The sequence below is a fragment of the Agelaius phoeniceus genome, chromosome 2 (assembly GCF_051311805.1).
Source record: "Agelaius phoeniceus isolate bAgePho1 chromosome 2, bAgePho1.hap1, whole genome shotgun sequence".
NCBI classification, from domain to species: domain Eukaryota; kingdom Metazoa; phylum Chordata; class Aves; order Passeriformes; family Icteridae; genus Agelaius; species Agelaius phoeniceus.
Genome location: NC_135266.1, coordinates 26,297,430 through 26,312,700, shown reverse-complemented (window position 1 = coordinate 26,312,700; position 15,271 = coordinate 26,297,430). Strand labels below are relative to the sequence as shown.

General features: G+C 34.8%; 1 protein-coding gene across 5 annotated transcripts in view; it reads right to left on the bottom strand.

Annotated features, from left to right (window-relative positions):
- Positions 1-15,271, bottom strand: part of ATP11A (ATPase phospholipid transporting 11A) — a 118,795-nt gene that overhangs the window by 15,249 nt on the left and 88,275 nt on the right. For 3 of the 5 annotated variants that reach the window (XM_077173330.1, XM_077173332.1, XM_077173333.1), the window contains 10 exons: positions 15,089-15,192; positions 13,236-13,417; positions 12,511-12,762; positions 10,456-10,630; positions 9,132-9,234; positions 8,726-8,871; positions 7,700-7,759; positions 5,987-6,114; positions 4,115-4,250; positions 3,529-3,552 (listed from right to left, as the gene is read on the bottom strand). In XM_077173330.1, the coding sequence (XP_077029445.1) occupies positions 3,529-3,552; positions 4,115-4,250; positions 5,987-6,114; positions 7,700-7,759; positions 8,726-8,871; positions 9,132-9,234; positions 10,456-10,630; positions 12,511-12,762; positions 13,236-13,417; positions 15,089-15,192 (1,310 nt within the window). The remainder of the gene's footprint in view (positions 1-3,528; positions 3,553-4,114; positions 4,251-5,986; positions 6,115-7,699; positions 7,760-8,725; positions 8,872-9,131; positions 9,235-10,455; positions 10,631-12,510; positions 12,763-13,235; positions 13,418-15,088; positions 15,193-15,271) is intronic. The other 2 variants (XM_077173331.1, XM_077173334.1) reach the window with 1 other exon arrangement.

Below are 15,271 nucleotides of genomic sequence, written 5' to 3'. Positions count from 1 at the left end.
AGCAGGCTAACAGATACCTTATGGAATTAAATAAGGAGAAGTGCAAAGATTTACACCTATGATGGAGCAGTGACTGGCTGTGCAATGGCCCTGCTGAAAAGGAAGTTGCAGTGGGGTTATGTGGTCTACAGGCTGAATACAAGCCTATACTGTGCTCTCTCTATAAATAAGGTAAACTGCACAGCAACTGGAAGGATCATGGCCCTTGATGAAAGGTTATTATTCCCATCTACTCAGCTACACTGACGTTCAACCTGGAACACTGTGCTTGGTTTTGGGCCCCTCAGTTCATGAGTAATGTGAAAAAAATAAGAGATGATCAGTAGCCTGCAACTAAGGTGTTTACCAGCCTATGGCTCTTCTGCAAAGAGGGGTGGAGGAGCTTAGTCTGGTGAAGGGAAGGTTGAGAAACAATCTAGCAGCTGCCCACAAATGTCTGAAGAACTACAAAAATGAAGAACTGGAACAAATTCCTCTTCAGCAACAAGAAATATTCTGCTTAGGTATTGTGAGAAATTTTTCCACCATGAAGACGGAAGAACATTGGAATAGGTTGCCCTGGAAGGTTATGGAATCTGTATCTTCTTCAGAGATACTGAAATCCTGAAAAAGACTAGACAAAGCCTTCAGCAAATTAATTTTAATTAGCCCTGCACAGAGCAGTGAGTTGAACTGGATTATGTCCAATCTACACTTTTCTGTATGAGCTCACCCAATATTACATGGCAGGGTATCCATGTCGGAAGATGATCACATAAATATGCTCTGTGTGAAAAACTTTGAATGAAGACTACAGCCAGCCACGGGACATAAATCAGTAGGAAGCTAGGCTAAGATAACGCAATCAACCGGGAATAGAAAAAAATTTAAAACAAACAAATGACTGGCCAAAAGATTCATTATTTTCAGTAACCATTTCACTATTTTAAAACTACTTACTGTGTCACCAAGTCTATTGAACACTAGATAAAATTCAGAAAACCTTCATCATTTGGATCTTTTACTTTGATATGTAATAGGCTCATGCCATCATTATATTTTCTGTGATCTAAAAAGCCTCTGCAGTTAACACCAGACAGGAATCTGGATCAGCAACTTCCAAACTTTCCATTTACCAACCTTCTTCTTGCAGATTCTCTTGTCATATGTAGCATCTCTCAGAGAACCTAATGTCAGTCTAAATTTCTGCACACTGAACAGATTTATCCATACTTGCAATAAAAGTTGCTAGATTAAATAAAGCATTTGAAACAACCTTCCCCTGTCTGTTTGTTAGGCTAGATAGAAAGCATTGCTCTGCAGTCAAATCCCTTATCCACCCATCTTACTGACTCAGAAAGTGAGGTCCCAGCACAGGGACAAGATCCATAAAACTGCTACTTTGGCACAGAGAAAGGTAAGCAAAGCAATACGGGAAGGTGTGAGTTACAAAGATTCACAATGTCTGTTAACCCCTGAATGTCTCAAGATACTACTCATGCCTTCAGGCAATGAATTATTCTTCTGTAAGTCTGTTTATTAACATCTAGTTTATTAACAAGTATTTTTCTACGTTCTGCTCCCAGCCTATCCAAGACTTCCCTTCCTCCTACTGTGATTTTATTTGTTGATCTTCCATGTTCCAGTTCAGCATTCTGCTCACCTATCTTCCTTCCTGTTGTTTTGTATTTCTCATTCAGTTATTCCTTTTAACTTAGCCTCTCTCAACCCAGCTTAATTGCATTTAATGTACTCTGTATTAAATGTGAAAATAAAGAAAATCACCCAGGAAATACATTTTATTATATGGGTAAACTAAGATGACATTTGCAATCTGCCACAACTTCTACAGCTCCTCCCTTTCTTCTTACCTTTCTTCTCTAGCTGGTTTCTGACTGTATGTTTTTGCAACACCAACCATGATGTCCTATCCATAGTGGAACACCATACACACAAAGCAGTATCACAAATTATTAATAATTTATAGGAGATAAATCTTTGGCATCTTAGTTTTGCTTACCAGAAAATGACCAAGGGAGGCATTTATGAAGTAGATCTCAGTGATTAGAAGTACACTTTTCCATTATTCTAGTAATATCATACTATAGGAAGCAAATAGTTTCAAACTAATTTCTAAATACTGAGAAACATTTTAGGGGGAATTGTATTTGGAAGCAAGCTTAATGGTACGTTCGTTTTAGTTTGACATTGTATGGGAAAGATCTTGACTTTAGTAATTTTTTACTAGTTTTGTAATAACAGTGATTAGTTCATTTGTGGGGGGAAAAAAATTCTAAATTTTTGCTTCAGTACCCATTTTAACAATCTGGAACCTGACTTGTATCACTACGTATCATTTAAGGCATTAGTATTTCTGTCAGCTCTTTTATGTTCTTCACCTTTCCCCTGTTCAATAATAACATCTTGTTGCAGTAGCAAACCTTTCAAACCTTCAAATTCTTCACTGACTTTTTCCAGATGTAGCATAATTAAAAAATTGGGAAATAACTATCAACACCTATTAGCATTCATTTGTGCATGAACTCATGTAAGTGTCTCCGACTATTCCTGAACACTAGAATTTTTCAAGCCTTTAAATCTAAAATTGCGGTTCAATATCTCTCAAGTTTTATACATAAACATAGGCATGCATCCTCAAAATAATGAAAAATTTTCTATCACAGACATTCAAGATTCAGAATGTCCCCTGAAGCAACACATTATCTTCAAGTGTTAACATGGGTATCTAGTTGTAGACTTCAACATTTGAAATTTGAGAATTAGGCATTAATCTGGCTTTAGAGCCTTAGAATTAGATTGAATGTGTGCAATGGAAGACAACTAGAATTTCAGAAAGGAACTGAGTCAGAATATTTGCAATACAAACTGTTTACAAAATTGGTACACGTATGGTAACTCTAATTTTCAGCACCATAAGTATATGGTGATGAAGAATTCTGAACATCTAACAGAGAGCATAATGGTACCACCAAAAAAGGCTACGGTGCAGTGTGTAGTTCTGTCTAGTGGAAGTTCACTGTGTCCTTAGGAAAAATGCTTTTTGACAAGTGTTCTCTCTCACACTAGAAGTTCATTTCCCTGACAGATGTCACAAAGGTGGTTTTTAATGTATGTGAACACTCCATTTCTAGCAAATGTGCATGTTGCATACAGGCAACAAAATTGTGTTGAGTTTATTTTCTCTCTCACTTTGAGGACATTTTCTAAAGCCATTAAAGCACATTATAGCATAAACTGTAAAATATTTCTGTAGCAGAGAGCCAGCAACAAAACATAGGTTACAGAAAAGCATACAACAGAATAACAAAATGCAAGCAAGCAAAAAGCTTTTTTAAAGTTTGTGGTTCTTTACCACACCTCATACACCTCAATACACTTTGTATGAAGTTCCTTTTAAGTACTTATAGAGTAGCTATAAAGAACATTTCTAACTGTAGGCTTAAATGATATTTTACTGCTCTTTAACAGTTTAATTTAAGAACAGTGAAAGATGAAATGGATATCATGACAAATCCACAATAGTCTTACCATGTGAGTGCTGGTTGTCATTAGCTGAGGATAGGAAGAGAAGCAAGTAGCAAAAAGAAAAAAGCACACAAATAAAATAGACCAAAATATCAATGGATAAAATAAATAAAATGCAAAAGTTCATAAAATTTGCATTCATGTGACTGCAAAGCAAGTAGAGATAGATTACTTTAAGCTGCTATATGTTAAAAAAATTAAACTATTAAAAAGCTTGTTACATTTAAGATCTTTTATGATCATTCATAACTACTCTACTAAGAGTGTTTTGATATGTTAAATAGATTATCATCAGATGCATGTTAAGTATGAAACGGAAAAGTTACTGTATAAATTCAGAAGTAATAAGTGGAATTTATGTTATATATTCCTCCTAATTAGTATACAATCCTATGTCTCTGCTTACTAATACACAGTATGGTTTATTGCATAGTTCAGATTTTACTAAACAGATAACCCATATATCCCACAGTAACTCACAAAAAAGTTATCATCTTTCATGAAATACCGAAGAAAACAATTAAAACTATGTTCATTTTGCAATTGGCATTAAAAAAATTACCACTGACAGATGAAATCCAACACTAACCTGTCCATTGCTGGTCACAACTGTGTTGTCTAACAAAAAATAGGCACCAAAGAAAAATACCACAGCATCAAACACTCCTAGGAATGTCCAATAAATAAATGCACGCCAGCGCAGCAAAGCATTCTTGGCAACATCTCTGTGTGAGACAAGAAACGTATTTATTATCAGCAGGTTTGAAAATCCCAGATAAATGGGATAATTCATACTGTTTCTTGAAAACCACAACATTTCCACATTACAACTGTCTACCACTTCAAATCTAACTCCTTCCTCAAAATGTCCTCTTTATTTATTTTTATTTAATTCCTACTAAACCCTTTTTACTGCTCCCTGTAATTCTGCTTATTTCAACAATGGCAAACTCCCTGTGCTGTACCCATTTACTTTTCAATCTTTTTAGAGAAGGTATCTCTTTTCCAGTGCTTGCTGTGTATGTCATGATCCACTGCAGATATTAAATGGAAACACTAGAGGTCTCTGGAGACTTTGCTTTATTTCCCCTAGGATACTTTTATATGGACTATTGCAACAAAATAAAAAATTAATTTTATGTGGAATGTGAAACAAGGGGTTTGCAGTTGACTTGAAGCTTCAGGTCAAATAGAGTTTCTTGAATGTTTTTCCACAAAAAGAGAGGGATTTGTTAACAACAGAACTCTTCACTAGCATGCATTTTCTTAGTACAAAAAATTTTGAATGTTACAACTTGAGTTCTTCTCCACAGAATGGGCATGTATCAACTTGGCATATAGTATAGAACACATCAGAGTAAATCAGGACACAGTTAAATGAAAACCCTGAGTTACAGAAACATTTACTACCAACCAGTGCTTCCACCATATGAAATTTATAAAGACAGTCTGATGACCTTATAAAGTAATTTCTCCCGCAGAGATTAACAATACAGACTGCAAACCCATATGTGGTCACCAATAGCCTCACCTGGCCCAGAAGAACTACTATTGCCCAAAACAGCTTAGCAATAGGCTCTCTTAGGTATCCAAACCCAGAAGTTTCTCACAAATAAGCTCTGCTAGCTTTCATAAACCAGAAAAAGGCTTCTGAACTACCATTTCTAAATTAAAAACATTCAAAACATCAAAGAGGAAATAAAAACATTACCATTGAAGCTCAACATTTCTTGTATTCCTCTTCAATTTCATTTTTAAAAACATATCACTACATTGATTAACGTTTGGGCAGCTAATATTGCTTCTTTCAAAGAATGTTTTTTCTTTGATTATCTACTGTTACCCCTCCCTGAAATATACTGGCTTTGCAGCTACAAGGATCTAAACTGGACACTGTTCTGTTCCTGTTGCCATCCTAATTTAGATGGCAAATGCAGTTAATAGGCAAGAACTGTATTTCAAGTGGCTAAAAACCTAAACAAGTCAATCCCACTACCCAGAAGTGAGTCAACAATGCAGAAGATAATGCTGGACACCTGCACAGGATACATACTCTGATACACTCTAACAATCTTTCAGAATAAAACATGTAAACTAGAAAAAAACATCATGTTTTCTTTTTTAAAAACACTTCTGTTCTGCATGTTTCTTCCCCATGGTTGGAGGAAATAAAGAGTTCTAAAATAAATCTCCTAACTTGATTTTGTTAAAGAGTGATTTCTGTTTTGCTCTCAACTCCCTTTGTAGCAAATGCATGGTGTGCTTTGTAAATGTGCATATAAAACTACATGTTTATCTACTGTACTTTGTAGGCCATGCATGTGATCTTCAACCCTTCTGTTGCAGTGTATCTGATGTTGATGTATCCTTGTGGTACAGAAATCCTGAGGACTTCCACTGTAACCGACACAGATCCCACAACTGAACAGTCAAACTTTGGAATACAGTGTTTTAATTTTACCTGTACAAGGAAGGCTCTCTCTTGAGTGTCTCTGGACTGACATGTTGTTCCATTAGACTGTACAAGAGGATAGGAAGGGAGGTGAAGCTGATATTGTACAGTGTTAGATACGCAGTATCATATAAAGTCTGTAGATGGAAAAGAATTAAATGAACTACTTTTAATTTAAAATTATATCTTACTTTAAAATTAAATCCTCTGCATGAGACTTGATTTAAATGAATACATGAACTGCTGCAGGCAACCAAACCATTCCTTCAGAATGGAGGTAAATATCCCTGAACAGCTGCTAACTGATATAGGACACAACTCTTCACTTGTATTCCTTTTACCTGGAGAAAAAAGATCAGCAGAAAAATCCATTTCATGGACCAGTCTGGTCCATATACTGGCCCCTCCTATTGTATCAGCTGTTAATACCAACTCCAAAGTACCCAAACTGAAGAGCACATTCCTTTAGAGGCAGAAATTCTTCTCTGACACCACATCCATGTATCTCACTTCTCTTTTATCTCCTCAATGTCTATAAAACATGGAGATATTCAGAGAAGAAGCAAGAGCACTCCAGATGTTTTCCAGCTGTGTATGACTGCAATGAGCTTCCCAAACATCCCAAAGATGGAACATTCCACCAATGCGTCTTTGATTCTTCTTTTCACTGAGATGCTTTTTCACATATGTATCATCAGTGATACCTTCAAACCTCCCATGCCACCCCACAAAGAGAGCTATTTATTTCTCAAAACCTATTTGGTAATCATTTATTCTGGAAAAATTGCTATCAAAACCCCCTTTATGATTCAAAATTATATTTATCACTTAAAAAGATAAAAATTAAGCTAAATTTTCATAACACATGCTTTCATATCCAAATCATAATAATGCTTTATAAAAACCTACAAAGCTTTCAGTGGTTGTTTGAAATGGAAATCAAAACAGAAGAAACAGTTTTGTCATTTTAACTCCTCCTGGGGCTTTCTTTCAACAAATTCAAAGCAATAGTACTATTTTCTCCCAATTAAAGCCAACTCTCACTCAATTTAATACTGAAAACATAAACCCTTTTCGTCTAAATTCAGTCATTCATTCCTTTGTTTTTTGCTCCCTCATTCAGAAGAAGGAAGAGGTAGATCTTTTCTACACAAATTAGATGAGAGCAAGGGAGAAAGAAACAAAAATTTAGGAAGGCAAATACTGATCATCTCCTGAATGATGGCACTTTTCTGGTGAGCAACAGTTCACTTTTCCTCTATTTTTCAGTTTTTATATTTTCTTTTCAACTAATTGAATGCTGCTATTCATCTGAAATTTGTAATGCATAGCTGTTTGTACTAGAGAAGACTAGTTTATTGTTTCATTTTCATTCTGGATTCTAAAAATGAGCAACTGATTCAATCACTCATCTTTCAGGATTTCCTCTATTCACATCCAGTAGGCTTAAATCTAACTGACTGTACATTTCCCACAGACATTTCACTTTGCACTGCCATTTCCAAATACTGTATTTCTGTATTCCTTGACTTTAACATTGCTTTTATGATAATTCATATAACTGACTTCTGTATCTTACATGCAATTGCCACTGAATACCATAAGAACCAGAAGTGATGTTGTTCTTTGTAAATTAACACTAAATTCTCAGGAAGATCCTTTTTTTGTTACAAAAAAAAGCAAAAAAGATAATATTACATTGATGGAAAAAGATCAACTAACCTGTTGTGAAAACCCACAGAAGAACTGATATAAAAACTGAGGAAAAATGAAGCAGACATTCTGAAAAACAAAGTGACTGCTGTCAAGTGAAATGCAAGCACCAATTTATATACAAGGCTATAGATTTCATAGTTTTATAATGCTAACAATAGTAAGCATTGCAGGAACAGTAGACAAAACTACATATGTTAAATCCCAACAGTCACATCTTGCAGTAGTACTATTAGAAAAAAACCCACTTAAAATATTTTCAAGAGAATCCTACAAGGCTACAGTTTGAAAATTGAAGGGCAGTAAAATTTGGGATCCAGGAATACAGTTCAGTTAAAGCAAAGCAAAAAAGGGACAATCCACAGGAGGAGATAAACCATGATAAGCAAGCATGGATGCTCATGGATTAGCATGGTTACCAGCAAAGCAACTGTAAGATGTTTCTAGCTGTAACCTCAAATGCTATCTTCTCCCAGTTATACCTACAGTCAAACAGCAGAACTCTGAATTACCTTGTGACAGTTCCTTTCTATAATCTTTCATTGCTTACCAAAAGAACTTGGACTGGATACCAACATTTTGAAATAACAAAACTCTCTAAATAGGTGGATGCTCACTATGAACTTTCTCCACCTACACTATGCTAATGAATTTAGCATAACTTAATCTGCAGTGATGTCTAAGTTGTCAAATACTATTTCCAATGTGCTTTAAAAGTTCACTATAGAGACAACCTGGAAGGTACTGGAAATAAGCAAAACAGTCTGAGATGGAATTAGCAGGATATGAAAAAATAAGTTAAGAATTTTGGTTTTAAATGTAACATCAATTACAGAATCTATCTATATAAAAGCTATTTCACTTCATGTTCAGAATAAAACCAATAATCCCACTTCAGCACTGCATCTGGTATTCAAGAAAATCTCTTTCTGGAACTGTTGCTGGTTTGTACCATTAGCTGGAAAAACTGTATATAGTCAGATATTACCATTTAAGTTTTTGAGGTTTATGTAATTGGAATAAGCATTCTCCTACCTTATAAAAGAAGTATTGCACAAGTTCAGATATCCTAATGTAATAAAAATGCCCATGAACAAGCAACATTTTTTTCAAATGTTTAAATTTAGGTATTGCATAGTCACTGTTTCTTGCTGCTTGACGACCTTCTTTGCCAATGACTCCTTTAAAAAACAAAAAAGAGGTGAAGCTATTTACTAACTAAAGAACTATTAAAAAGATACAATTAATTGCAAAATTATGTAATAATGCTATGGTACTGATGTAACGGGAGATCACGACTGTATCTCATACAATTCCTAGGATAAATGCGCTAAAAGTTGTCTATAACACATATAAGCTGATTCTTTGAGATTGCCGATTTTTAAGAAATATACGGGTTTTGTCATTTCCCTTGAAATATTATACTAATCAGCAGGCTTACCTATACCAACATGTGCTTCTAGAATCATACTGACATCATTGGCTCCATCACCAATTGCTAATGTGATAGGACGTTCTTTTGATAACTTAATCAACTTTACAATCTGGAAAAAAAATAGTGTTAGAAATTCTCCTCTGTAATGGTTTGCTTATTTTGCGTAAGTATAACATTTAAAAAAATTTACCAAGATGGTTTAATAAGAAATTCTCTGAAGGAACACAAAAGCAACATTACTCAATGCAACAGCTAGGCATAAAGATCACCATTTCTTCATGTTACAAAGTATTTGGTCTCAACATTTTTTAAATACTTCCAAACTACTTCGAGAGAGATGGGACAGGACAAAGGAAGAGCCAAAGAATGGAAGCTGTTGTTGAGATTGCTTAATGTTGTGTCAGTGCATCAATAAATTAAGAGGGTTCCAGAGACAGAGTGCATCATTTCAAACAAAAAAAAACTTCTCTTTCTCATCTGTGTTGAACTTTTTCCCTACATTTAAGAAAATATATTGGACTCTGTATACATATAAAAACTATTGACGTAAAAATTATCCAAAAATTTGACTCCAAATCTCTCGATTACAAGTTATCACCTCTGTAAATTTGGTACCAAGTAAGATGCAACTAAAAACTTCTACAAACCTCCAGATAGTTATAGTGCTGGCTAAATACATCTGTTAATGTGAATAAGGGTTACATATGCTGTACCTGCACACTGAGAAAAAGATATGACAAACTCAGAGAAAAAAGGAATGCATATTCCAGTACTTCCTTCCTTTAAAAGTTCTTCAGCTATCTTGAGAGGTTTCAGTAATGGAAGGATATATTTTTACTTCATACAAACAACAAATGCAATATTCAGGTATACTTAAACATGGTAATGCACACACTTTTTGTCTGGATTCTTCTTGACTTTCCACTTAGGTTAAAAACAGAGAAAAAATATGACTCTGCAGTAATAAATAACATAGGTTCTTATAGTGTCAAAAGAGTAGACCATACAAAGATTGTTAGGTTAAAAAGAGAGCAGTTAGTTCATTTATTAAATATGTTCATACTAGCATATACCAACCATAAAATTTGAATAATATGTAGCTAAATCAAATTCAGATGCACAGCTGGGTGCTGTTTTAGCAATACTATTATCTAAATTGCTTACCAGCAGAAATTCTCCTCTCCATTTTTTTTTTTACATTTTTCCATTTTAGAAGATACAAAAATGAATGGTAGCATCTTAAGTTATCATAGTAAGTCATACAGTGTATTAACCTTCAGTATTTACATATGTGCATCACCAACACGCAATTATGAAACTAAACACAAACCTGTGCTTTTTGCAGAGGTGCCATTCGACAGCATAACACTGCAGTGCAGTTCCTGCAAATATTAAGAAAGATCTCTCTGTAGTTACCAGAGCTCCCATCGTGTCTTGGTTTCATTATTAATGATAATGCTGCTCCATCAATAATTAAACCATAATCTTGAGTATCAGCTGAAAGTCTGTTCGGAGATAAAATATAAACTAAGTGTCACTATAAAATTCTCAGACACATTTAAAATCTGGCAATAAGAATTATGTGAAAATCAATTAATGAAAAAATAATGAGTATAGAATACCGCAAAGTTAATACATTTCCAAAGGAAATTCCTAGTATAAGACTGATATTTACAACATCTTAAAAGTCTGGATTATGTTGAAAATACTCAGTGCTTCACCAGTTTTAATGCATAAATCTGATACCTCAGCGACTTGACCAATGAGTGTAAGTGCATAATAAACGACTTTTCAGTTTGGTTTGAAAAGGTTCCAAGAACTGCAGTGAGGTAAACCAAACTGCAGGAATAAAGTTAATTTTGCAGCACACTCCGTAACACAGAGGAAAAATAAGTTAAAGGGAAAGGCCTTTGTTACTATGATGAGAAAATATTTTTTATTTACAGAAGTAAATTGTGCCTTGAAGGAAATGCCTAAAAGAAACCTGTTGGCCCAGATGGATAAAGCCAGCATCTACATCTAGAGTATGGATACTTTGCCTTTAGAGTTGTGGCTTAGTCAAATACAGGTTTACTTTTATTTGTAACACTAAAATAATTATTTAAGTTTCCTATAATATTACAATATATTCTCACCCATAAAATTCTATTAGCAGTATGCCTGTAGTTATTTGAGCATTGTTAGAAGTGTAACCACACTCACAGGAAGTAGTTTATTCACTACTTCATCATACACTGAACAATGGGGAAGATAAGATGATCTGAACTGCAAGAACCATTTTCTGTGGCATCCAGACAAGTTATTTCAGAGCACCCTTGCATCTGCCTGCAGTACACAGCAGCCTCAGGCTCCAGGTCAACAGTGAATGTTGTATAAATGTACACTGCGGTTTATTTTTACTCTCTTTTCAGTGTTCCAAGGTTATACACTACCATGCATGGGATTTCAACAACCACGGTTTCACCAACACCAGTGTTTGTGAGAAAAACACATATTTATTATTATGTATTTTAGGTATCTCCATCTTTTTTTACTAGAACAGAAGCTATTTTTGACAAGTAAGATAAAATTCTGTAAACTACATTTAATAACAGTTCCCAGATATTTTCACCACTTTGCTGTGGCACAAATTTGGCACAAATAGGGCAATGCCATTGGGGTACAATGATATCAAATGTAAAGGTATCATTATGAAGTTCAAGCAATGTACTGAATGTTTGGTGTATTGTAGTGAAATATTTTTAGCCTGAATTTGAACGTATAGGTAGAATCCTGCTTTTACTATCTTAGTACTATTCTCTACCTCTGGAGATAAAGGCAAAAAAAAAATAAATCCAAAGAGCTTTAACATGTAGAATTTGGCATGGCACAAAAAGTTAAACAAACACGTTTGACCACACCTTGTAAGACCTGTGCTACTTAAACAAAATGGTACAGATGACATGGAGAAAAATTAGTTATTTAACTGAATATACAAATGTTCTTGATTAGATCAATGGGGTATAAATTGTAAGGAGAACTAAGAAAAATTACCTGGTCTAGAGATTTAAGCTGTAAGGCTATGAGTTATAGAAAATCTCTGCTAAAATAGTATACAAATGCTTGTTAACTCATTGCTAATAGTTTCATGGTGGAAAAATTATTACAGTATCAGTTGTGATTTTTCTTTTAATAGTCAAAGTAGTACCAGAAATAAGATAAAGAACCATGACTGAAACCCTAAATTTATCTAAACAAGCTTATACTTAATTGCCGTACAATAATCCACACATTAGCAACAGAAACTGAAACATACTGTGGCTCTTAAGGTAATTGGTCATAATTTCATTGTTTGCAAAATGCCCAGAAGCCCATTTCTGGCATGAAAATCCAAGTTTTTCCTTACCCTGAGAAGGTATCCCTGGTTAAGCTGCCATTTTGTCTTATGACAGTTTTATTTAGGTCAAAAAGCACATCGTGTAAACTCTGCTCCTCAATTTTCTTTGTGGTTAGCTCAAGTATTTGTGTATTTCTTCTGAAGAGTTTGCAAGCGTAGCAAGTAGCTGCAGCAGTCTCCATTTTGTCTCCTGTCAGAACCCAAACTTTAATTCCTGCTTTCTGGAGTGCTTCAATAGTATCAGCAGCTTTTTCTTGTAGCCTGTAAAGCCAATTGACAACATACATTGATGGATAGCTTGGAAATGACAAAGGTCTTTATTGAAAGATTTTCATAAACAAATTAAAAGTTTCAATAGAAATTATCAGATCTAAGAATTTTCCCCAAAGTAAGACTCTAAAAATGTTCGGTGGATTAGTGTTTGTTTTTGAATCTTTTTAAGACGTAAAGATTCTTCCTTCATTTCCTCAATACCCATTTTGTAGTTCTTCCCTCTGGAACTTTTGCCTATTAACTTGATCAATAAATTATTACACAGTTCAAATACACTGATTTTTGTACACTTAACTATTATTAGTTGCTCACTAGGTTATAAAGTTACCATGTGGAACTTTAGTAAGCTAAGGGTGTGGAATCAATTAAAATAAGGGGTTTCCCAAAAATTATCTAATGCAGAAAAAAAGTCTTCAATTACTTTGTCATCATCACTGAAGATAAGAAACAATGAAACTAACCGATCTTCAACAGCTGTAGCACCAAGTAATATAAAATCTGTTTCTATCTTCTCATACACTTCTGCCAATTTCTTATCCCGCTCCTGAAGGGCCAGCTTTGCACTCTGAAGCAGCTTCTGTACCTCGCGATATTCTTCTGCTGAGAGCTTCTTATATGCAACACACAACGTTCGCAGTCCCTCCTAAAGAACGCAATCAAAAGAAACAAAATGCAAAAAACTCTTCTTAGATTCCTTGCTGGTGTTTATGCTGGAGGATTTGAAAAAGGGACATCATGAAGTGACTAAGTATAGACTAGTACAGCATAGTGTAGACTAGGATATGGTTCAGCTTAATTCTGTTCTGCTCTAGAAGCAGTTACAACCTGATTGACCAACCTCAATCTCCAGAAGGTAAACAGCTCAGTGATTCAACTGGATATATGAGATTACAAGGGAAGGCAAACTCAAGATAAAGGTTTCTTTCCCTATGTGTATAATTAGGCAGGATGAGTTAGAATAAATAATAGTAATATAAATAGTAGCTCTGCAGAGTCTGATTTTGATGCTGTGCTGCAGCAGATCCACAGACAGGGACCAAACATCACAAAGAGAACTGAAAGTGAAAATCCAACTACCATTTCAATCAAGTGAAAACTAGAATTTAGCTATGGGTGTTGCAGACTGCATCAAACTTCTAGACTGAGTGATGAATAAGAAAGCAAGTATATAGATTGTGTAAGGTGGGGAGAAACCCAGTAAGGTTTTACCACCTGAGTTATATATTGCTTCTCACAACACCATTTAACTGGCATTTCAGCTTCCTTAACTTTAATTCATCCGGTAAGTCTTTGTATAGTTACTTATTACCAAACCAAGAAGGACAATTATTAAAATATCTCCCTGCCTCTTGAAATTTATAAAAGCGGGTGCCAGATATTTTCTTTGAGAGGCTTCTGTATATAGGAGCCAGTCCTATTTCCAATTATGCAGGATGAATAAATAGGTGCTGGTCTGGATTTATTTCTTGACAGACACTGAATGGATATTATATGTAAATACTTTTCAATTTCATTAGCCTCTTTTACTTGCAATTGTCAGACAGCTGTCCCATAAAATGAAGCTTAGTAAAGCACTTTGAGAGCTTTTTGCTTCAAAACAAAAGCAGGTGACGCTGTAGCGGGTTTTTTTTCACATATCTGTAATAATACTTTGTTTTCAGTTTGAGTACTGGATGCCAGCAAATTATATTCTATGTAAGACTGGCAGTTATCCTGCATTGCAATGAGTTCTGCATATTTTTAGATACAACAAAATTCAATACGTGACTACTCCAAATACTACTTTCAGGTAAAACCAAGTTCTAAATTTCTTTTGAAGATGATCAGCCAGTTCATAGCTGATTTTCAGCAAGCAAAAATGTAAGATATTGATGATCACTCCACTGTCTCAGAGCTTGTAATGCAATCAAAGGCAGCAAATCACAGTTGCTAAGGCTGGGGGCTGAAACTAGCAATAGTTTTTACAGAGATTTACTGTTTTTCACTTCTCTTCTATCCAAAAATTAATTCAAACCACATTAGAGAAACTGCCATACTAATGAGCTAACTGATGACCTCTGGTTTAACATACAGTTGGGCATATCTAATGTATTCATATTGCACCACAACTGACATTTGGAAGATGAGCTAGAGGACAGATGCAAATAAGGGAGTTACACAGACTGCTAGCCACAAAGCCTGAGTGAACCTTGGCATAGAATAACCTTGGTGCCTGTAAAAACAAATCTGTTAGCAGAAAATGCAGGAGGTCAGGACACTTAATTTCTTTTGGACACTGATATCATGTGAACAGATCAATAAAATGGAATCTTACCACTGCATTGCGTTGTACTCGGGATCGTACTTGGTCAATTTTACCTTCTTTAACCCTAGGAAATATGGAGGAATCTGCTCCCTTACAAAACAGAAATATATCACCTAAAAGAGACAGCATATGGAATTCAAAATGACCAAATATACTTTCTTCAAAAAACATCCAAATTAATGACTCTTCAAA